Source organism: Bombina bombina, chromosome 9, assembly GCF_027579735.1.
Source record: "Bombina bombina isolate aBomBom1 chromosome 9, aBomBom1.pri, whole genome shotgun sequence".
In the NCBI taxonomy this organism is placed as follows: Eukaryota; Metazoa; Chordata; class Amphibia; order Anura; family Bombinatoridae; genus Bombina; species Bombina bombina.
Window position 1 is genome coordinate 278,346,400 of NC_069507.1, and position 23,812 is coordinate 278,370,211.

At 40.3% G+C, this 23,812-nt stretch overlaps 1 protein-coding gene across 1 annotated transcript in view; it reads left to right on the forward strand.

The window, feature by feature from the left end:
• LOC128640329 (calsyntenin-3-like) overlaps positions 1-23,812 on the forward strand; it is a 234,948-nt gene that overhangs the window by 195,853 nt on the left and 15,283 nt on the right. The window contains 2 exon segments of the mRNA XM_053692821.1: positions 11,421-11,585; positions 12,181-12,326. Coding sequence (XP_053548796.1) covers positions 11,421-11,585; positions 12,181-12,326 — 311 coding nt within the window.

Here is a 23,812-nt window from a genome sequence, read left to right on the forward strand (position 1 = left end):
TCAAGGCAAATAAATGTTTGAATACATATATTTAGAACTTTATAAAAAAGTGCCCAACCATAGCTTTAGAGTGTCACAGAAAATAAGACTTACTTACCCCAGGACACTCATCTACATGTTGTAGAAAGCCAAACCAGTACTGAAACGAGAATCAGCAGAGGTAATGGTATATATAAGAGTATATCGTCGATCTGAAAAGGGAGGTAAGAGATGAATCTCTACGACCGATAACAGAGAACCCATGAAATAGACCCCGTAGAAGGAGATCATTGAATTCAAACAGGCAATACTCTCCTCACATCCCTCTGACATTCACTGCACGCTGAGAGGAAAACCGGGCTCCAACCTGCTGCGGAGCGCATATCAACGTAGAATCTAGCACAAACTTACTTCACCACCTCCATAGGAGGCAAAGTTTGTAAAACTGATTTGTGGGTGTGGTGAGGGGTGTATTTATAGGCATTTTGAGGTTTGGGAAAACTTTGCCCCTCCTGGTAGGAATGTATATCCCATACGTCACTAGCTCATGGACTCTTGCTAATTACATGAAAGAAATCGGGTTCTTTGGCTCTTTATTGAATAGATATTCCCTTTAATTTCTTATCTATCACACTATTTTCATATGCTTTATTTAGTAATCTTTCAATTTCTTTCTGTATACAGGGAGTGCAGAATTATTAGGCAAATGAGTATTTTGACCACATCATCCTCTTTATGCATGTTGTCTTACTCCAAGCTGTATAGGCTCGAAAGCCTACTACCAATTAAGCATATTAGGTGATGTGCATCTCTTTAATGAGAAGGGGTGTGGTCTAATGACATCAACACCCTATATCAGGTGTGCATAATTATTAGGCAACTTCCTTTCCTTTGGCAAAATGGGTCAAAAGAAGGACTTGACAGGCTCAGAAAAGTCAAAAATAGTGAGATATCTTGCAGAGGGATGCAGCACTCTTAAAATTGCAAAGCTTCTGAAGCGTGATCATCGAACAATCAAGCGTTTCATTCAAAATAGTCAACAGGGTCGCAAGAAGCGTGTGGAAAAACCAAGGGCGCAAAATAACTGCCCATGAACTGAGAAAAGTCAAGCGTGCAGCTGCCAAGATGCCACTTGCCACCAGTTTGGCCATATTTCAGAGCTACAACATCACTGGAGTGACCAAAAGCACAAGGTGTGCAATACTCAGAGACATGGCCAAGGTAAGAAAGGCTGAAAGACGACCACCACTGAACAAGACACACAAGCTGAAACGTCAAGACTGGGACAAGAAATATCTCAAGACTGATTTTTCTAAGGTTTTATGGACTGATGAAATGAGATTGAGTCTTGATGGGCCAGATGGATGGGCCCGTGGCTGGATTGGTAAAGGGCAGAGAGCTCCAGTCCGACTCAGACGCCAGCAAGGTGGAGGTGGAGTACTGGTTTGGGCTGGTATCATCAAAGATGAGCTTGTGGGGCCTTTTCGGGTTGAGGATGGAGTCAAGCTCAACTCCCAGTCCTACTGCCAGTTTCTGGAAGACACCTTCTTCAAGCGGTGGTACAGGAAGAAGTCTGCATCCTTCAAGAAAAACATGATTTTCATGCAGGACAATGCTCCATCACATGTGTCCAAGTACTCCACAGCGTGGCTGGCAAGAAAGGGTATAAAAGAAGAAAATCTAATGACATGGCGTCCTTGTTCACCTGATCTGAACCCCATTGAGAACCTATGGTCCATCATCAAATGTGAGATTTACAAGGAGGGAAAACAGTACACCTCTCTGAACAGTGTCTGGGAGGCTGTGGTTGCTGCTGCACGCAATGTTGATGGTGAACAGATCAAAACACTGACAGAATCCATGGATGGCAGGCTTTTGAGTGTCCTTGCAAAGAAAGTGGCTATATTGGTCACTGATTTGTTTTTGTTTTGTTTTTGAATGTCAGAAATGTATATTTGTGAATGTTGAGATGTTATATTGGTTTCACTGGTAAAAATAAATAATTGAAATGGGTATATATTTGTTTTTTGTTAAGTTGCCTAATAATTATGCACAGTAATAGTCACCTGCACACACAGATATCCCCCTAAAATAGCTATAACTAAAAACAAACTAAAAACTACTTCCAAAACTATTCAGCTTTGATATTAATTAGTTTTTTGGGTTCATTGAGAACATGGTTGTTGTTCAATAATAAAATTAATCCTCAAAAATACAACTTGCCTAATAATTCTGCACTCCCTGTATTACTTACTGGATTAAAGTTTAACCTCTGATAAGTTTCCTTATCCTTTAGCTGACCTTCAATCTCACTGATATAGTATGCTCTATCTAAAACTATAGTCGCTCCGCCCTTATCAGCTTGTTTGATGGTCACTTCCCTAGATCTATCTTTTAATGTTTTTATTGCTTTATACTCTCCTTTTGTTAAGTTTAATTCTGTTAATTTCTTATTCTTATAATAACCTTTTGACTTCATCTTTTCAGATTTGCATTTCAATTTCTTAACATCATTGCATACCAGATCTATAAATGTATTCACACTATGGTTAGTTAATACAGGGTTAAACACACTTTAAGAATATCTTTAAGAATATCGAAACAGAGTGGAAATTGAAAGAGCTGTCATTGAGAAATAAAAGTGTGTTTAACCCTGTATTAACTAACCATAGTGTGAATACATTTATAGATCTGGTATGCAATGATGTTGAGAAATTTTTAGATAGAGCATACTATATCAGTGAGATTGAAGGTCATCTAAAGGATAAGGAAACTTATCAGAGGTTAAATTTTAATCCAGTAAGTAATATACAGAAAGAAATTGAAAGATTACTAAATAAAGCATATGAAAATAGAGTGATAGATAAGAAATTAAGGGAATATCTATTCAAAAAAGAGCCAAAGAACCCGATTTTTTACACCGTACCTAAGGTACATAAGAATTTAGTAAGACCACCTGGGAGGCCGATAGTCTCTAGCGTTAATTCAGCTCTGACAAATATTTCAATATTCCTTGACAAATTGTTACAGCCAGAGGTTACACAAATATCATCTTATTTGAGGGACACAGGAGATTTTTTAAATAAAGCCAAGGAGTTATGCTTGGAATCTGATACATTTTTGCTATATACCATGGATGTGAAAAGCCTTTACACGGCTATTAAACACGAGACTGGAATTGGAATAGTGAAAAAGATTTGTAAAGTAAATAAAAAATGTTCGGATATACAGGTTGAATTCATTGAAGATTTACTGAGGCTTATCCTCTATTGGAACCATTTCATTTTTCAGGATGATTGGTATATTCAAGTGAAAGGGACAGCAATGGGGACCAATGTTGCCCCATCATATGCCAACTTATTTATGAATGAGATAGAGGAAAGAGTCGTGTATGAAAATGAGAAATTTAGATCATATGGAGCCACATGATGGCGTTTCATAGACGACGTGTTCGGCATATGGTGGGGCAGCGTAGAGTCCCTGGAAGATTTTGTTAAGGAGATTAATGGAGCTATAAAAGATCTAGAATTCTCTATGGAGTGGAGTGAAGAGTCAGTGAGCTTCTTGGATACCAGAGTAATAAAAGAGGGGAATAAATTGGTGTTTGACCTATACAGCAAAGTGACAGACAGAAATACATTGCTTGGCTATGAAAGTTTCCATCCGAGAGGGTTAATTAACTCCTTACCTAAGAGTCAACTGCTAAGGGTTGATAGAATAGTCACGGATACTGTAACTAAAGAAATAAGGATGAGGAAAATGCAACAAAAAATTCTCAATAGAGAGTACCCAAGGACGGTCATAGAAAAACATACATCTAGTATAAAGGACAACAAACAAAAGAAAGATAAAGGGAACCCAGAGGATAGATTGATCTTAGTTACTCAGTTTAATTCTAACAATGAGGAGATTACACGTATAGTAAAGAGACACTGGCATATATTGAAAGAGTGCAATAAGGAAATGGAGATATTTAAGAATCCACCATTAATGGCTTAAAAGAGAGTGAAACATCTGAAAGACCAACTCACTAGTACAGATGTAGGGCCCAAGAAAAAGGAAAGACAGGCATTTTTGAATAAGAAAAAACATAACTTATTTAAGAACTTACCTGATAAATTCATTTCTTTCATATTGGCAAGAGTCCATGAGCTAGTGACATATGGGATATACATTCCTACCAGGAGGGGCAAAGTTTCCCAAACCTCAAAATGCCTATAAATTACACCCCTCACCACACCCACAATTCAGTTTAATGAATAGCCAAGAAGTGGGGTGATAAGAAAGGAGTGAAAGCATCAACAAGGAATTGGAATAATTGTGCTTTATACAAAAATTCATAACCACCACAAAAAGGGTGGTCCTCATGGACTCTTGCCAATATGAAAGAAATGAATTTATCAGGTAAGTTCTTACATGAATTATGTTTTCTTTCATGTAATTGGCAAGAGTCCATGAGCTAGTGACGTATGGGATAGCAAATACCCAAGATGTGGAAATCCACGCAAGAGTCACTAGAGAGGGAAGGATAAAAATAAAGACAGCCAATTCCTCTGAAAAAAGAATCCACATCCCAAATCAAAAAAGTTTTAATCTTATAATGAAAAAAAACTGAAATTATAAGCAGAAGAATCAAACTGAAACAGCTGCCTGAAGAACTTTTCTACCAAAAACTGCTTCTGAAGAAGAAAAAACATCAAAATGGTAGAATTTAGTAAAAGTATGCAAAGAAGACCAAGTTGCTGCTTTGCAAAACTGATCAACAGAAGCTTCATTCTTAAAAGCCCAGGAAGTAGAAACTGACCTAGTAGAATGAGCCGTAATCCTCTGAGGCGGGGATTTACCCGACTCCAAATAAGCATGATGAATCAAAAGCTTTAACCAAGATGCCAAAGAAATGGCAGAAGCCTTCTGACCTTTCCTAGAACCAGAAAAGATAACAAATAGACTAGAAGTCTTTCTGAAATCTTTAGTAGCTTCAACATAATATTTCAAAGCTCTAACCACGTCCAAAGAATGTAAAGATCATTCCAAAGAATTCTTAGGATTAGGACACAACGAAGGGACAACAATTTCTCTACTAATGTTGTTGGTATTCACAACTTTAGGTAAAAATGTAAAAGAAGTCCGCAAAACCGCCTTATCCTGATGAAAAATCAGAAAAGGAGACTCACAAGAAAGAGCAGATAATTCAGAAACTCTTCTAGCAGAAGAGATGGCCAAAAGAAACAACACTTTCCAAGAAAGTAATTTAATGTCCAGAGAATGCATAGGCTCAAACGGAGGAGCCTATAAAGCCCTCAATACCAAATTAAGACTCCAAGGAGGAGAAATTGGCTTAATGACAGGCTTGATACGAACCAAAGCCTGTACAAAACAATGAATGTCAGGAAGATTAGCAATTTTTCTGTGAAACAGAACAGAAAGAGCAGAGAGTTGTCCTTTCAAGGAACTTGCAGACAAACCCTTATCCAAACCATCCTGAAGAAACTGTAAAATTCTAGGAATTCTAAAAGAATGCAAAGAAAATTTATGAGAAGAACACCATAAAATGTAAGTCTTCCAAACTCAGTAATAAATCTTTCTAGACACAGATTTGCGAGCCTGCAACATAGTATTAATCACTGAGTCAGAGAAACCTCTATGACTAAGCACTAAACGTTCAATCTCCATACCTTCAAATTTAATGATTTGAGATCCTGATGGAAAAATGGACCTTGAGATAGACGGTCTGGCCTTAACGGAAGTGGCCAAGGTTGGCAACTGGACATCCGAACAAGATCCGCATACCAAAACCTGTGTGGCCATGCTGGAGCCACCAGCAGTACAAATGAACGCTCCATTATGATTTTGGAAATTACTCTTGGAAGAAGAACTAGAGGCGGAAAGATATAAGCAGGTTGATAATTCCAAGGAATTGACAACGCATCCACTGCTTCCGCCTGAGGATCCCTGGACTTGGACAGATACCTGGGAAGTTTCCTGTTTAGATGAGAAGGCATCAGATATATTTCTGGAAGCCCCCACATCTGAACAATCTGAAGAAACACATCTGGGTGAAGAGACCATTCTCCCGGATGTAAAGTCTGGGGACTGAGATAATCCGCTCCCCAATTGTCTATACCTGGGATATGGACTGCAGAGATTAGACAGGAGCTGGATTCCGCCCATGCAAGTATCCGAGATACTTCTTTCATAGCTTGAGGACTGTGAGTCCCACCTTGATGATTGACATACGCCACGGTTGTGACATTATCTGTCTGAAAACAAATAAACGTTCTCTCTCCAGAAGAGGCCAAAACTGAAGAGCTCTGAGAATCGCACAGAGTTCCAAAATATTGATTGGTAATCTCGCCTCTTGAGATTTCCAAACCCCCTGCGCTGTCAGGGATCCCCAGACAGATCCCCAACCTGAAAGACTTGCATCTGTTGAAATCACAGTCCAGGTTGGACGAACAAGAGGCCCCCTGGACCAAACGGTGGTGATCTAACCACCAAGTCAGAGATAGTCGAATATTGGGATTTAAGGATATTAATTGTGATATCTTTGTATAATCCCTGCACCATTGGTTCAGCATACAAAGCTGAAGAGGTCTCATGTGAAAACGAGCAAAGGGGATCGCCTCCGATGCTGAAGCCATGAGACCTAAAACCTCCATGCACATAGCTACTGAAGGGAATGACTGAGACTGAATGACTGTTAGAGACAAAGTCATGGATACTGAATCTATTTGGAATCCTAAAAAGGTTACCCTTGTCTTTGAAGAAACAACACTAGTCGATTCGTGTGTGATTCTGCAGAATGTTAAGACTGAGCAAGTACCAAGATATCGTCCAAATAAGGAAACACCGCAATACCCCGCTCTCTGATTACAGAGAGTAGGGCACCGAGAACCTTTGAAAAAATTCTTGGAGCTGTTGCTAGGCCAAAAGGAAGAGCAACAAATTGGTAATGCTTGTCTAGAAAAGAGAATCTCAGGAACTGATAATGATCTGGATGAATCGGAATATGAAGATAAGCATCCTGTAAGTCTATTGTGGACATATAATGCCCTTGCTGAACAAAAGGCAGAATCGTCCTTATAGTCACCATTTTGAATGTTGGTATTCTTACATAACGATTCAAAATTTTTAGATCCAGAACTGGTCTGAAATAATTCTCTCTCTTTGGAACAATGAACAGATTTGAATAAAACCCCAGACCCCGTTCCAGATATGGAACTGGCACAATTACCCCGGATAACTCCAGGTCTGAAACACACTTCAGGAAAGCCTGAGCCTTTACTGGGTTCACTGGAATGCGTGAGAGAAAGAAACTTCTTGCAGGCGGTCTTACCTTGAAACCTATTCTGTACCCTTGAGAAACAATGTTCTGAATCCAATGATTTTGGATTGAATTGATCCAAACATCCATGATAAATCGAAGTCTGCCCCCTACCAGCTGCGCTGGAATGAGGGCAGCACCTTCATGCGGACTTGGGGGCTGGTTTTGATTTTCTAAAAGGCTTGGATTTATTCCAGACTGGAGAAGGCTTCCAATTGGAAACCGTTCCTTTAGGGGAAGGGTCAGGTTTCTGTTCCTTATTCTGCCGAAAGGAACGAAAACGGTTAGCAGCCCTAAATTTACCCTTAGATTTTTTATCCTGAGGCAAAAAGGCTCCCTTCCCCCCAGTGACAGTTGAAATTATAGAATCCAACTGAGAACCAAATAATTTATTACCTTGGAAAGATAGAGATAGCAACGTTGACTTAGAAGTCATATCCGCATTCCAAGATTTAAGCCATAAAGCTCTTCTAGCTAAAATAGCTAAAATGAAATGAAATTATTAGCATGTTGAATTAGCTTAATAATGCTATACACATTAGAATCTGGTACTTGTTGCGCTAATGTTTCCAACCGAAAAGTTGAAGCTGCAGCAACATCAGCCAAAGAAATAGCAGGCCTAAGAAGATGACCTGAACATAAATAAGCTTTCCTTAGATAAGATTCAAGCTTCCTATCTAAAGGATCTTTAAAAGAAGTACTATCTGCCGTAGGAATAGTAGTACGCTTAGCAAGAGTAGAGATAGCCCCATCAACTTTGGGGATCTTTTCCCAAAACTCCAATCTATCAGTCGGCAAAGGGTACAGTCTCTTAAACCTTGAAGGAGTAAATGAAGTACCCAGACTATTCCATTCCCTAGAAATTACCTCTGAAATAGCATCAGGAACTGGAAAAACCTCTGGAATAACTACATGAGGTTTAAAAACCGAATTTAAACGTTTACTGGTTTTAATATCAAGAGGACTAGTCTCCTCCATATCTAATGCAATCAACACCTCTTTTAATAAAAAACGAATATACTCCATTTGAAGTTTTTTTGTGTCAATATCTGAGGCAGAATCTTCTGAACCAGATAGATCCTCATCAGAGATAGATAAATCAGAATGCTGTCGGTCATTTAAAAATTCATCGAATTTATGAGAAGTTTTAAAAGACCTTTTACGTTTATTAGAAGGTGGTATAACAGACAGGGCCTTCTGAATAGAATTAGAAACAAATTATCTCACATTAACAGGAATATCCTGAACATTAGATGTTGAAGGAACAACAACAGGTAATGGACTACTACTCTTGGAAATATTGTTTGCTTTAGAAAGTTTATCATGACAACACAAACTACAGCCGGAGGAACAGTTACCACAAGTTTACAACAAATGCACTTAGCTTTGGTAGAACCGACATCAGGCAGCAGCATTCCAGAAGTAGATTCAATACATGGTCAGGTTGTGACATCTTGCAATAGGTAATAGAAAAAAACAACATATAAAGCAAAATTATCAATTTCCTTATATGACAGTTTCAGGAATGGGAAAAAATGCAAACAGAATAAGCCTCTGGATACCAGAAGCAAAAATACATGAAGACTTAAATAATGTCAAAAGTCTGGCGCCAAGTATGATGCCAACAACTGACAAAATATTTTTTGGCGCCAAAAATGTCTGCAACAAACACGAGCGTCATAGATGACGCAACTATGTGAAAATTCTCGGCGCCAACTAAGACGCCGGAAATGACGAAAATACGTCAACAAACGTAATTCTTGCGCCAAAAAAGTCTTGCGCCAAGAATGACGCAATAAATTATAGCATTTGCGCACCCGCGAGTCTAACAGCCCGCAATTTAGAAAAAAGTCAATATGAAAAATTTCAGGTAAGAATTTTTTTTTTTTTAATATGTGCATTTCCCAAAATGAAACTGACAGTCTGTAAAAAGGAAATATACTGATAAACCTGAATCATGGCAAATATAAGTACAAACATTATATTTAGAACTTTACATTTAAAGTGCCAAACCATAGCCATGGTACATGGTCTAAAAAATAAAACTTACCAGGATAGGCTCAATGACCTAAATATGTATAGCTTAGAGGAGAGAAGGGAAAGAGGTGATATGATAGCAACTTTCAAGTACATTAAAGGGTTTAGTAAAACTGAGGCTGTGGGTATTTTACATAAAATGAAAAATTCAAGAACAAGAGGTCATGAGCTCAAGCTAAAGGGTAGTAGATTCAGGAGTAATTTGAGGAAGCTTCTTTACAGAAAGAGTGATTGATTTATGGAATTAACTTCCTCAAGAGGTAGTAGCAACAAACACTGTGGGGGACTTTAAAAATGCATGGGACAAGCATAGGGCTATCCTACGAACTAGATAAGTTTATACTGTTAGGTAAGGTCGGGCAGACTTGCTGGGCCTATGGCTCTTATCTGCCGTCAATATCTATGTTTCTATGTTAATAAAGGAAAACATACTTACCAAAAGACACATCTACATAAAGTAGATAGCCAAACCAGTACTGAAACGAGAATCAGCAGAGGTAATGGTATATAAGAGTATATCGTCGATCTGAAAAGGGAGGTAGGAGAAGAAATCTCTACGACCGATAACAGAGAACCTATGAAATAGATCCCCATTAGGATGACCATTGCATTCAATAGGTGATACTCCCTTCACATCCCTCTGTCATTCACTGCACTCTGAGAGGAACCAGGCTTCAGCATGCTGAGAAGCGCATATCAACGTAGAAATCTAGCACAAACTTACTTCCCCACCTCCATAGGAGGCAAAGTTTGTAAAACTGAATTGTGGGTGTGGTGAGGGGTGTATTTATAGGCATTTTGAGGTTTGGGAAACTTTGCCCCTCCTGGTAGGAATGTATATCCCATATGTCACTAGCTCATGGACTCTTGCCAATTACATGAAAGAAATAAGGGATGTTTTCCTTGTCTAGGATGCATGAGCTGTCAACTCCATAATAAAAGGGAAATATTTTTATCATCCCAGGAATGGGAAGAAATATGAGATAAGAGTATTACACATGTGAGTCAAGATATGTGATTTATCTCATAAAATGTTCCTGTTCCCTGATCTATATAGGGGAAACTACCCGAATGATCAAGGACAGGATTTGCCAGCATCGCTCTAATAAAAGGTGTAAGACTGTATCCTATCACTTCTTACAATGTGGGCATCAAATAAGCCAAATAAGATGGCAAATAATTGATAGTGTGGGTCCCCAAAGAAATGGAAGTAACAGGGAAAAGCTCCTAAAACAAAAGGAAATGTTTTGGATTTTTGAATTAGGGATCATGGCACCCAACGGGCTCAATAGAGAGCATGACAGGTCGATTTTTCTGTAAAACCTATTGCAAAAAATCCTATTGTAACAAATCACATTATATATAGAAAATCTGTTTGTAAAACATAATTCTATAAAAGATCTTTCTGAGTTATAGAAGATATTAATTTTTAGCAGGAAATTAATTTTTCCCAGTTGTTTGTAAAAAAAAAATGTTTGTTTTTTGCAAGTGATAATTTTTTTGCAAATGATGAATTTTCTGAAAGTGATGAATTTTTATACAAAATGGATTTTTGTAAATAATGAATTTGGTATTTTATGTGTAATCCTTTGACATTGGTATAATAAGATGTGATGTTTAGAGTGAAAAATGCATTATAAAGTTTAACATTTCTGTGTAAGCAAACAAATATAATAAGTTACATTTCGTTATGTAATTACTGAGAATGTTTATATTGTGCAATTACTGTTTTTGGTCAGTAGATGGCAGCAGAGCCACTATGTTTAGTCGTTGGCGCGAAACTGAGGGATTTAAAAAGTGGAATTTGGATACGATGTAACTAGCATGATTAAGAGCATTAGCACTCGAAACGTCGCTATTTTTTGTCTGTACCTTAACAGAAAATAAAGTAATTAAAGAATAACAGTGCTGTGGATAAGTTTGTATGTACCATTGTGATTGGGGGAGCTTGGCAGAGTCCCTGTCTTCACGTGCACTGGACTCCTAATGTTGCTGAACTGATACTTTTCTACATTGAGGGAATTAAAGGAGGGTAATTATGATTATTGCTCGTGTCTCTCTCTTGCACTTGTGTGTTTAGACATGCAGTCTCCTGACGGAATAGAGTGCTCTCTGGAGAGGTGTGAGGTTGTGGTTGTCGGGGAGGATTTGAACCCCGATTATGAGAGTCTATCCCTGGATGTCTCTTCAGCATGGCAACGTGGCCTAGAGACTGAAAACAGCTCACGAAGCCTACGGATTATAGGTGAGTTAATTCTATTATCTTCATCCTTCCTCAGAACCTGTATCAACTAATCCTGACGTTTCCTCTTCCTGTAATCCCCATGAGTTCTCGCACCCCAGGCATATTTTCCATCCTACTTTCTTCCCAATCTGAATCCTACAGCATCTGCCATGTGAAAAGAAAGTATCTGCTTTTTCTATCTGGTCTCCAGAACCATGTAAATGTTCTCCTCCTACAAAACCTCATTGTGTGACACTATTTGTTCCTGATTCTCTGAACCATTAATATGAAGCCCTCTCCATGTTGGCTTCTATTTTACCCTAAATCCCATGGGACCACTAACAAACATTATTGCATTTTCCATTTGCATCGAACTTAAACCTAACATTCATAACTATAGAGCGATTGTAACTTATTTGCCATAAGCCACTATTACCCTTCCTCTCTACAGCATCTACATATATCTTCCCTAAGCTGGAATCCCATCAGAGTAACATTCTATTTGATTCATGCATCTGAGTGACATTTACCCTCTAAACTCCACAGAACTGGTTGTTTTTATTTCTACTGTATATGATTATATCACAAGTGATGATAATATCCCCCCCCCCCCCAGGTGTGCAGAATGTGGCAGTGTATGAGGACATCCTGCGTAGTCTTAGTTATCGGACAAAGTTCCAAGCTGCTCTGTATGCTCGAAAATTCCATGTGTCCTGCAGTGAGATGAATGGGAAGTATATAAGCAACCAGCTGTATACAGAGGTATGTAGGCGTTATATAGAAAAGGGTGTAAGGTGTATAATCAGAGTAGAATATCTAAGCACATAAGAGAAAAATACTAATGAGTCAGCTGCAGGAATTGGTAAGACTAGGGAGGATAGTGTTACTGGGCCAGTGAGAAGGTGGCATGTGCCCATCATCTGATGAGAGCCGCTATGGTTAATGAGACACTACATGTAAATATAAACCCCATCCTTATGCTGGCTGGTATAACGCAGAGGTCAACACCGGACTTACATTGCCTCATGTGTCACATGTGAGATAATACACACAAGCTACACCTCAGCAATAACAAAGCACAATACTGTATAAACCCCTCAGCTGGCAGAAAGGATTAAATGATTGCCAAGTAACATACTGACCTCTAGCCCAGCCAATCAGCAAGGATTATGGTTAACCCATGGCTTCCAGGCAGTTATCTGCAGTGTTCTCCACAGAAAATGTTGCCAGCCGGGTGAGGTCATTGTAATATTATATTTTCTGCTATTCAAAGCACAAATGAACTGCATAATTTAAAGGCACAGTCTACTCCAAAATTGTGATTGTTTAAAAAGATAGATAATCCATTTATTACCCATTCCCTAGTTTTGCATAACCAGCATAGTTCTATGAATACACTTTTTATCTCCGTTATTACCTTGTAACTAAAGCCTCTGCAGACTGCCCCCATATTTCAGTTATTTTTTATATACTTGCATTTTAGCCAATTAGTGCTGATGGGAGTGAGTACAGTGTTAGCTATACGTAGGCTGATCATATTGCCGCTTTAAAAAGGGACACATATGAAAAATACATATGTCAGGGCTGTTTAAAGAAATGGTTTTGTATAAGAACCCTCACATGTATTTTTCATATGTGTTCCTTCTTAAAGCGGCAATATGGTCAGCCTAGCTATACGGCACACATGAACTAGCACTGTCTTACTGTAAAAAGCTTATAAAATGGGCTGAGATAAAGGTACAGATTCAGAGTGCTAGATGTTATAAGTATATTAATATAACAATATTGGTTATACAAAACTGGGGAATGGGTAATAAAGCTGTCATCTATCTTTTAAATCAATAACAATTTTGGAGTTCCTTTACCATAAATGAATTTAATGATAATTGGAGGAACAAACATTGCAACATGTTAATATCAGTATTTTTTTTATTGAGGTAATGATTCGGCAAACAAAGGATTTGCTTGTAGCAATTAACATCATATGGGGTACATATTAGAGTTGGATATGTAATAAATAATGATTGCTATCCATATGGTATAAAGCAAATAATAAATACAATTGCTGCAAAGAGAAAAGAAGAAAAAAACACAGTTAAATCTTCTTATCTTTCTAAGAGGCCACTATTGGACCTAAATGTAATATATAACATCAATTATAGGAGACCACTTATGGGCCTCATTATCTAGACCTCAGGTTTTAGTTGTAATATAGAATCTATAGCGAAGCCATCTGGCACCTTCGGTCACTTTTGGGCCCTTTCTTGATCTTAGTAACTTTAAAGAAGGCAACTGAAAAATAGGGGATCACTTATGGATCCAAACAGTAGTGTAAAAGTACCAAATAATGTATTTATCAAGTTAGTATAACACAAAGAAGTGTAACCAGGGTTTTGCCCGCAACATAACTAGAGTGGGAGATTTTAGGAGTGTAGTATAAGCTGGTGCTGTGTCTATATAGGACAGAGGGACAAACGAGTATGGGAATCATGTTTAACCCATAGGGACCTGCAAGCATCACAAGAGGGGAAATCCCCAGGACATAAGTAAATATAAATTACCAAGAGAGAGGGAAGAGAGATCTTACCACTACACCTTAGGAAGGGTATATTCAGCGATAGACTAAGTGTATAGCTAGAACTATAATACATATAGTTATATGGCCGAGGTACAGAGGCTATATCATATGCTCCAATGGTAAGAATTACTGAGAGAATTTAATACAGAGATAGGTACAAATATAAGAGGAAAGACATCGTCCCATCCCGGACGCTGACAGCAAGACGTACTCCTAAAATTATGATCTGAACCTCTAAAAATATAAATAGGGCACAATAGCATTGAGATATTCAGGGGTAAAGGGCTAGCCCTAAAAACAGAATTTATGTTTACCTGATAAATTACTTTCTCCAACGGTGTGTCCGGTCCACGGCGTCATCCTTACTTGTGGGATATTCTCTTCCCCAACAGGAAATGGCAAAGAGCCCAGCAAAGCTGGTCACATGATCCCTCCTAGGCTCCGCCTACCCCAGTCATTCGACCGACGTTAAGGAGGAATATTTGCATAGGAGAAACCATATGGTACCGTGGTGACTGTAGTTAAAGAAAAAATTATCAGACCTGATTAAAAAAACCAGGGCGGGCCGTGGACCGGACACACCGTTGGAGAAAGTAATTTATCAGGTAAACATAAATTCTGTTTTCTCCAACATAGGTGTGTCCGGTCCACGGCGTCATCCTTACTTGTGGGAACCAATACCAAAGCTTTAGGACACGGATGAAGGGAGGGAGCAAATCAGGTCACCTAAATGGAAGGCACCACGGCTTGCAAAACCTTTCTCCCAAAAATAGCCTCAGAAGAAGCAAAAGTATCAAACTTGTAAAATTTGGTAAAAGTGTGCAGTGAAGACCAAGTCGCTGCCCTACATATCTGATCAACAGAAGCCTCGTTCTTGAAGGCCCATGTGGAAGCCACAGCCCTAGTGGAATGAGCTGTGATTCTTTCGGGAGGCTGCCGTCCGGCAGTCTCGTAAGCCAATCTGATGATGCTTTTAATCCAAAAAGAGAGAGAGGTAGAAGTTGCTTTTTGACCTCTCCTTTTACCGGAATAAACAACAAACAAGGAAGATGTTTGTCTAAAATCCTTTGTAGCATCTAAATAGAATTTTAGAGCGCGAACAACATCCAAATTGTGCAACAAACGTTCCTTCTTTGAAACTGGTTTCGGACACAGAGAAGGTACGATAATCTCCTGGTTAATGTTTTTGTTAGAAACAACTTTTGGAAGAAAACCAGGTTTAGTACGTAAAACCACCTTATCTGCATGGAACACCAGATAAGGAGGAGAACACTGCAGAGCAGATAATTCTGAAACTCTTCTAGCAGAAGAAATTGCAACTAAAAACAAAACTTTCCAAGATAATAACTTAATATCAACGGAATGCAAGGGTTCAAACGGAACCCCCTGAAGAACTGAAAGAACTAAATTGAGACTCCAAGGAGGAGTCAAAGGTTTGTAAACAGGCTTAATTCTAACCAGAGCCTGAACAAAGGCTTGAACATCTGGCACAGCGGCCAGCTTTTTGTGAAGTAACACAGACAAGGCAGAAATCTGTCCCTTCAGGGAACTTGCAGATAATCCTTTTTCCAATCCTTCTTGAAGGAAGGATAGAATCCTAGGAATCTTAACCTTGTCCCAAGGGAATCCTTTAGATTCACACCAACAGATATATTTTTTCCAAATTTTGTGGTAAATCTTTCTAGTTACAGGCTTTCTGGCCTGAACAAGAGTATCGATAACAGAATCTGAGAATCCTCGCTTCGATAAGATCAAGCGTTCAATCTCCAAGCAGTCAGCTGGAGTGAAACCAGATTCGGATGTTCGAACGGACCCTGAACAAGAAGGTCTCGTCTCAAAGGTAGCTTCCAAGGAGGAGCCGATGACATATTCACCAGATCTGCATACCAAGTCCTGCGTGGCCACGCAGGAGCTATCAAAATCACCGACGCCCTCTCCTGATTGATCCTGGCTACCAGCCTGGGGATGAGAGGAAACGGCGGGAACATATAAGCTAGTTTGAAGGTCCAAGGTGCTACTAGTGCATCCACTAGAGCCGCCTTGGGATCCCTGGATCTGGACCCGTAGCAAGGAACTTTGAAGTTCTGACGAGAGGCCATCAGATCCATGTCTGGAATGCCCCACAGCTGAGTGACTTGGGCAAAGATTTCCGGATGGAGTTCCCACTCCCCCGGATGCAATGTCTGACGACTCAGAAAATCCGCTTCCCAATTTTCCACTCCTGGGATGTGGATAGCAGACAGGTGGCAGGAGTGAGACTCCGCCCATAGAATGATTTTGGTCACTTCTTCCATCGCCAGGGAACTCCTTGTTCCCCCCTGATGGTTGATGTACGCAACAGTTGTCATGTTGTCTGATTGAAACCGTATGAACTTGGCCCTCGCTAGCTGAGGCCAAGCCTTGAGAGCATTGAATATCGCTCTCAGTTCCAGAATATTTATCGGTAGAAGAGATTCTTCCCGAGACCAAAGACCCTGAGCTTTCAGGGATCCCCAGACCGCGCCCCAGCCCATCAGACTGGCGTCGGTCGTGACAATGACCCACTCTGGTCTGCGGAATGTCATCCCTCGTGACAGGTTGTCCAGGGACAGCCACCAACGGAGTGAGTCTCTGGTCCTCTGATTTACTTGTATCTTCGGAGACAAGTCTGTATAGTCCCCATTCCACTGACTGAGCATGCACAGTTGTAATGGTCTTAGATGAATGCGTGCAAAAGGAACTATGTCCATTGCCGCTACCATCAACCCGATCACTTCCATGCACTGAGCTATGGAAGGAAGAGGAACGGAATGAAGTATCCGACAAGAGTCTAGAAGTTTTGTTTTTCTGGCCTCTGTCAGAAAAATCCTCATTTCTAAGGAGTCTATTATTGTTCCCAAGAAGGGAACCCTTGTTGACGGAGATAGAGAACTCTTTTCCACGTTCACTTTCCATCCGTGAGATCTGAGAAAGGCCAGGACAATGTCCGTGTGAGCCTTTGCTTGAGGAAGGGACGACGCTTGAATCAGAATGTCGTCCAAGTAAGGTACTACAGCAATGCCCCTTGGTCTTAGCACAGCTAGAAGGGACCCTAGTACCTTTGTGAAAATCCTTGGAGCAGTGGCTAATCCGAAAGGAAGCGCCACGAACTGGTAATGTTTGTCCAGGAATGCGAACCTCAGGAACCGATGATGTTCCTTGTGGATAGGAATATGTAGATACGCATCCTTTAAATCCACCGTGGTCATGAATTGACCTTCCTGGATGGAAGGAAGAATAGTTCGAATGGTTTCCATCTTGAACGATGGAACCTTGAGAAACTTGTTTAAGATCTTGAGATCTAAGATTGGTCTGAACGTTCCCTCTTTTTTGGGAACTATAAACAGATTGGAGTAGAACCCCATCCCTTGTTCTCTTAATGGAACGGGATGAATCACTCCCATTTTTAACAGGTCTTCTACACAATGTAAGAATGCCTGTCTTTTTATGTGGTCTGAAGACAACTGAGACCTGTGGAACCTCCCCCTTGGGGGAAGTCCCTTGAATTCCAGAAGATAACCTTGGGAGACTATTTCTAGCGCCCAAGGATCCAGAACATCTCTTGCCCAAGCCTGAGCGAAGAGAGAGAGTCTGCCCCCCACCAGATCCGGTCCCGGATCGGGGGCCAACATTTCATGCTGTCTTGGTAGCAGTGGCAGGTTTCTTGGCCTGCTTTCCCTTGTTCCAGCCTTGCATTGGTCTCCAAGCTGGCTTGGCTTGAGAAGTATTACCCTCTTGCTTAGAGGACGTAGCACTTTGGGCTGGTCCGTTTCTACGAAAGGGACGAAAATTAGGTTTATTTTTTGCCTTGAAAGGCCGATCCTGAGGAAGGGCGTGGCCCTTACCCCCAGTGATATCCGAGATAATCTCTTTCAAGTCAGGGCCAAACAGCGTTTTCCCCTTGAAAGGAATGTTAAGTAGCTTGTTCTTGGAAGACGCATCAGCCGACCAAGATTTCAACCAAAGCGCTCTGCGCGCCACAATAGCAAACCCAGAATTCTTAGCCGCTAACCTAGCCAATTGCAAAGTGGCGTCTAGGGTGAAAGAATTAGCCAATTTGAGAGCATTGATTCTGTCCATAATCTCCTCATAAGGAGGAGAATCACTGTCGACCGCCTTTATCAGCTCATCGAACCAGAAACATGCGGCTGTAGCGACAGGGACAATGCATGAAATTGGTTGTAGAAGGAAACCCTGCTGAACAAACATCTTTTTAAGCAAACCTTCTAATTTTTTATCCATAGGATCTTTGAAAGCACAACTATCCTCTATGGGTATAGTGGTGCGTTTGTTTAAAGTGGAAACCGCTCCCTCGACCTTGGGGACTGTCTGCCATAAGTCCTTTCTGGGGTCGACCATAGGAAACAATTTTTTAAATATGGGGGGAGGGACGAAAGGAATACCGGGCCTTTCCCATTCTTTATTAACAATGTCCGCCACCCGCTTGGGTATAGGAAAAGCTTCTGGGAGCCCCGGCACCTCTAGGAACTTGTCCATTTTACATAGTTTCTCTGGGATGACCAACTTGTCACAATCATCCAGAGTGGATAATACCTCCTTAAGCAGAATGCGGAGATGTTCCAACTTAAATTTAAATGCAATCACATCAGGTTCAGCTTGTTGAGAAATGTTCCCTGAATCAGTAATTTCTCCCTCAGACAAAACCTCCCTGGCCCCATCAGACTGAGTTAGGGGCCCTTCAGAAATATTAATATCAGCGTCGTCATGCTCTTCAGTATCTAAAACAGAGCAGTCGCGCTTACGCTGATAAGTGTTCATTTTGGCTAAAATGTTTTTGACAGAATTATCCATTACAGCCGTTAATTGTTGCATAGTAAGGAGTATTGGCGCGCTAGATGTACTAGGGGCCTCCTGAGTGGGCAAGACTCGTGTAGACGAAGGAGGGAATGATGCAGTACCATGCTTACTCCCCTCACTTGAGGAATCATCTTGGGCATCATTGTCATTGTCACATAAATCACATTTATTTAAATGAATAGGAATTCTGGCTTCCCCACATTCAGAACACAGTCTATCTGGTAGTTCAGACATGTTAAACAGGCATAAACTTGATAACAAGTACAAAAAACGTTTTAAAATAAAACCGTTACTGTCACTTTAAATTTTAAACTGAACACACTTTATTACTGCAAATGCGAAAAAACATGAAGGAATTGTACAAAATTCACCAAATTTTCACCACAGTGTCTTAAAGCCTTAAAAGTATTGCACACCAAATTTGGAAGCTTTAACCCTTAAAATAACGGAACCGGAGCCGTTTTGAACTTTAACCCCTTTACAGTCCCTGGTATCTGCTTTGCTGAGACCCAACCAAGCCCCAAGGGGAATACGATACCAAATGACGCCTTCAGAAAGTCTTTTCTAAGTATCAGAGCTCCTCTCACATGCGACTGCATGCCATGCCTCTCAAAAACAAGTGCGCAACACCGGCGCGAAAATGAGGCTCTGCCTATGCTTTGGGAAAGCCCCTAAAGAATAAGGTGTCTAAAACAGTGCCTGCCGATATTATTATATCAAAATACCCAGATAAAATGATTCCTCAAGGCTAAATATGTGTTAATAATCAATCGATTTAGCCCAAAAAAAGTCTACAGTCTTAATAAGCCCTTTTTTGAAGCCCTTATTTACAATCGTAATAAACATGGCTTACCGGATCCCAGAGGGAAAATGACAGCTTCCAGCATTACATCGTCTTGTTAGAATGTGTCATACCTCAAGCAGCAAGAGACTGCTCACTGTTCCCCCAACTGAAGTTAATTGCTCTCAACAGTCCTGTGTGGAACAGCCATGGATTTTAGTGACGGTTGCTAAAATCATTTTCCTCATACAAACAGAAATCTTCATCTCTTTTCTGTTTCTGAGTAAATAGTACATACCAGCACTATTTCAAAATAACAAACTCTTGATTGAATAATAAAAACTACAGTTAAACACTAAAAAACTCTAAGCCATCTCCGTGGAGATGTTGCCTGTACAACGGCAAAGAGAATGACTGGGGTAGGCGGAGCCTAGGAGGGATCATGTGACCAGCTTTGCTGGGCTCTTTGCCATTTCCTGTTGGGGAAGAGAATATCCCACAAGTAAGGATGACGCCGTGGACCGGACACACCTATGTTGGAGAAAACTATATCTGTGAGGATAAATGGTATAAACGGGATTAAACCAAGGTTTACAGCAAAAATACAGGTAGCCCTCAGTTTACACCGGGGTTAGGTTCCAGAAGGTATGGTTGTAAATAGAAACTGTTGTAAATTGAAACCCAGTTTATAATGTAAGTCAATGGGAAGTGAGGGAGTTAGGTTCCAGTCCCCTCTTAAAATTGTCATAAGTAGCACCTAATACATTATTTTTAAATCTTTGAAATAAAGACTTTAAATGCTAAACAGCATTATAAACCTGATAAAATAATCACACAACACAGAATATATAATTAAACTAAGTTAATTGAACAAAAACATTTGCTAAACAGCATTATAAACCTAATAAAATATTCACACAACACAGACTTCACTTGCATTTTTCTGCAAACAGTTCTTTCTATGCATTCCAATCTGGACTGATTTATAGACAGGAAGATCTTGTTCCTTTGCAAGCTGCTCGATAGCTCAGGTCTGGTTAAACTGATTAATTTCAGCTTGCTTGGCTTGCATATCTTTGCTACAACACAAGCGGACAGCTCCACCTACTGGCTATTTTAATTTTCTTTTCTTTTTTTTTCAATAGCAGTCACATGACCGAGGGCCACCTTGTATAGCTAAGTGGGTAGTGGTAATCAAGAAGCAGGTCCCAAAGGATCACTAAATGTAAGACAGAAATAGTGTCATAAAAATGTCAAGTTCTAAAAGGTCACTCTCAGAATCCCAAAGTAGCCATACATGGATTACTAACATACATATGGCTAAACCAAGGCAACTGTAACAACATTCTTCAGGATGAAAGTTAGACAATCAGCGCTGGAATTGTTAGGAGATACTCTATCCTATTATTAGGTATACTGGACTTATGGGACTCCATACTAGTTTTAAGCACGATTACAGACATGAACATTTGTCTAAACAGTAGAGTACACCGATTAATCAGGAGTACAACCCACTGACTGGAATCGTGCAGAGCATTTGTAAGCAGTACATCAATTAGGACCGGAAACATAGCCACTAAAGGAAAGTGAAAATCTTAACTAATATAAGCAGGAATCTCCGACTGTAGGGTTAAAAAAAGAAAATTTGTCACAAAATAGTAAATTGTGCACATAGGGGAACGAGTACCACCAAAATTTAAGTACATTTAATAACTATTGCTATTGATAGTAAAGAGCAAAAAGAGAACAAATATAAACATCAAATGGCCAAGTTCCTTTAGGCGGGAGAATAAAATATCTGCTGTCCTTGTCGGGTTGACGCCGTCCAGGGAGTAAATTGCAGTTGTGTAGGGGAGCGTCTTTTTAAAGAGAATAGGGAGTCTGAGAGATCCACAAAGCGGGTTTCACAGTTATCCCACCCCTACCTTCATTGAAGGTCCAAAGCTCCCTGGCAAGTTCAGATGATCCCCGGTGTCCCAGGAAAGTATCGGCAGTTCGGTGTAGCAGGGGACCTTTGACAGTAATGAGACAGGAGATCCCTGATGCAGAAAGTTCCCAATCACATGCATCGGTAAAGGAATTGGTTGTGTCTCTGTGATGCTGCCTTTGCTGACCTGTGGTAAAGTAACGTTGCATGTAATAACCCTCTCTTTGACTTCTCATCTGCAGTCGACCAATCTTCCTCTGAGGGCTTCCTGTTAATGAGTGTCTGGTTTCTTTCATGTTCGTCCTGGGTAGTAATTATGCGCTGGGGCCCCAAAGCGCTACCACCTTTAGTTACTGCAGAAACAGGTTCCAGTTGGGTAAATAGACTAGATCCAGAAATGGTTCGTAGGTTAAACACCAAGTGTAGCTTGTCATCAAAGGCTGCATGGTAGTCCCTGAGTAGAAGTCTCAGCTCCTCCAAAAAGTAAATTTATGCTTACCTGATAAATTAATTTCTTTTACGATACGACAAGTCCACGGATTTCATCCTTACTTGTGGGCTATTAACCTTCTGCTAACAGGAAGTGGCAAAGAGCACCACAGCAGAGCTGTATATATAGCTCCTCCCTTCCCTCCACCTCCAGTCATTCGACCGAAGTTAGGAAGAGAAAGGAAAAGCCAAAGGTGCAGAGGTGACTGAAGTTTTTAAAAAAACAGAATTTATGTTTACCTGATAAATTTCTTTCTCCAACGGTGTGTCCGGTCCACGGCGTCATCCTTACTTGTGGGATATTCTCTTCCCCAACAGGAAATGGCAAAGAGCCCAGCAAAGCTGGTCACATGATCCCTCCTAGGCTCCGCCTACCCCAGTCATTCGACCGACGTTAAGGAGGAATATTTGCATAGGAGAAACCATATGGTACCGTGGTGACTGTAGTTAAAGAAAATAAAATATCAGACCTGATTAAAAAAACCAGGGCGGGCCGTGGACCGGACACACCGTTGGAGAAAGAAATTTATCAGGTAAACATAAATTCTGTTTTCTCCAACATAGGTGTGTCCGGTCCACGGCGTCATCCTTACTTGTGGGAACCAATACCAAAGCTTTAGGACACGGATGAAGGGAGGGAGCAAATCAGGTCACCTAAATGGAAGGCACCACGGCTTGCAAAACCTTTCTCCCAAAAATAGCCTCAGAAGAAGCAAAAGTATCAAACTTGTAAAATTTGGTAAAAGTGTGCAGTGAAGACCAAGTCGCTGCCCTACATATCTGATCAACAGAAGCCTCGTTCTTGAAGGCCCATGTGGAAGCCACAGCCCTAGTGGAATGAGCTGTGATTCTTTCGGGAGGCTGCCGTCCGGCAGTCTCGTAAGCCAATCTGATGATGCTTTTAATCCAAAAAGAGAGAGAGGTAGAAGTTGCTTTTTGACCTCTCCTTTTACCTGAATAAACAACAAACAAGGAAGATGTTTGTCTAAAATCCTTTGTAGCATCTAAATAGAATTTTAGAGCGCGAACAACATCCAAATTGTGCAACAAACGTTCCTTCTTTGAAACTGGTTTTGGACACAGAGAAGGTACGATAATCTCCTGGTTAATGTTTTTGTTAGAAACAACTTTTGGAAGAAAACCAGGTTTAGTACGTAAAACCACCTTATCTGCATGGAACACCAGATAAGGAGGAGAACACTGCAGAGCAGATAATTCTGAGACTCTTCTAGCAGAAGAAATCGCAACTAAAAACAAAACTTTCCAAGATAATAACTTAATATCAACGGAATGTAAGGGTTCAAACGGAACCCCCTGAAGAACTGAAAGAACTAAATTGAGACTCCAAGGAGGAGTCAAAGGTTTGTAAACAGGCTTGATTCTAACCAGAGCCTGAACAAAGGCTTGAACATCTGGCACAGCTGCCAGCTTTTTGTGAAGTAATACCGACAAGGCAGAAATCTGTCCCTTCAGGGAACTTGCAGATAATCCTTTTTCCAATCCTTCTTGAAGGAAGGATAGAATCCTAGGAATCTTAACCTTGTCCCAAGGGAATCCTTTAGATTCACACCAACAGATATATTTTTTCCAAATTTTGTGGTAAATCTTTCTAGTCACAGGCTTTCTGGCCTGAACAA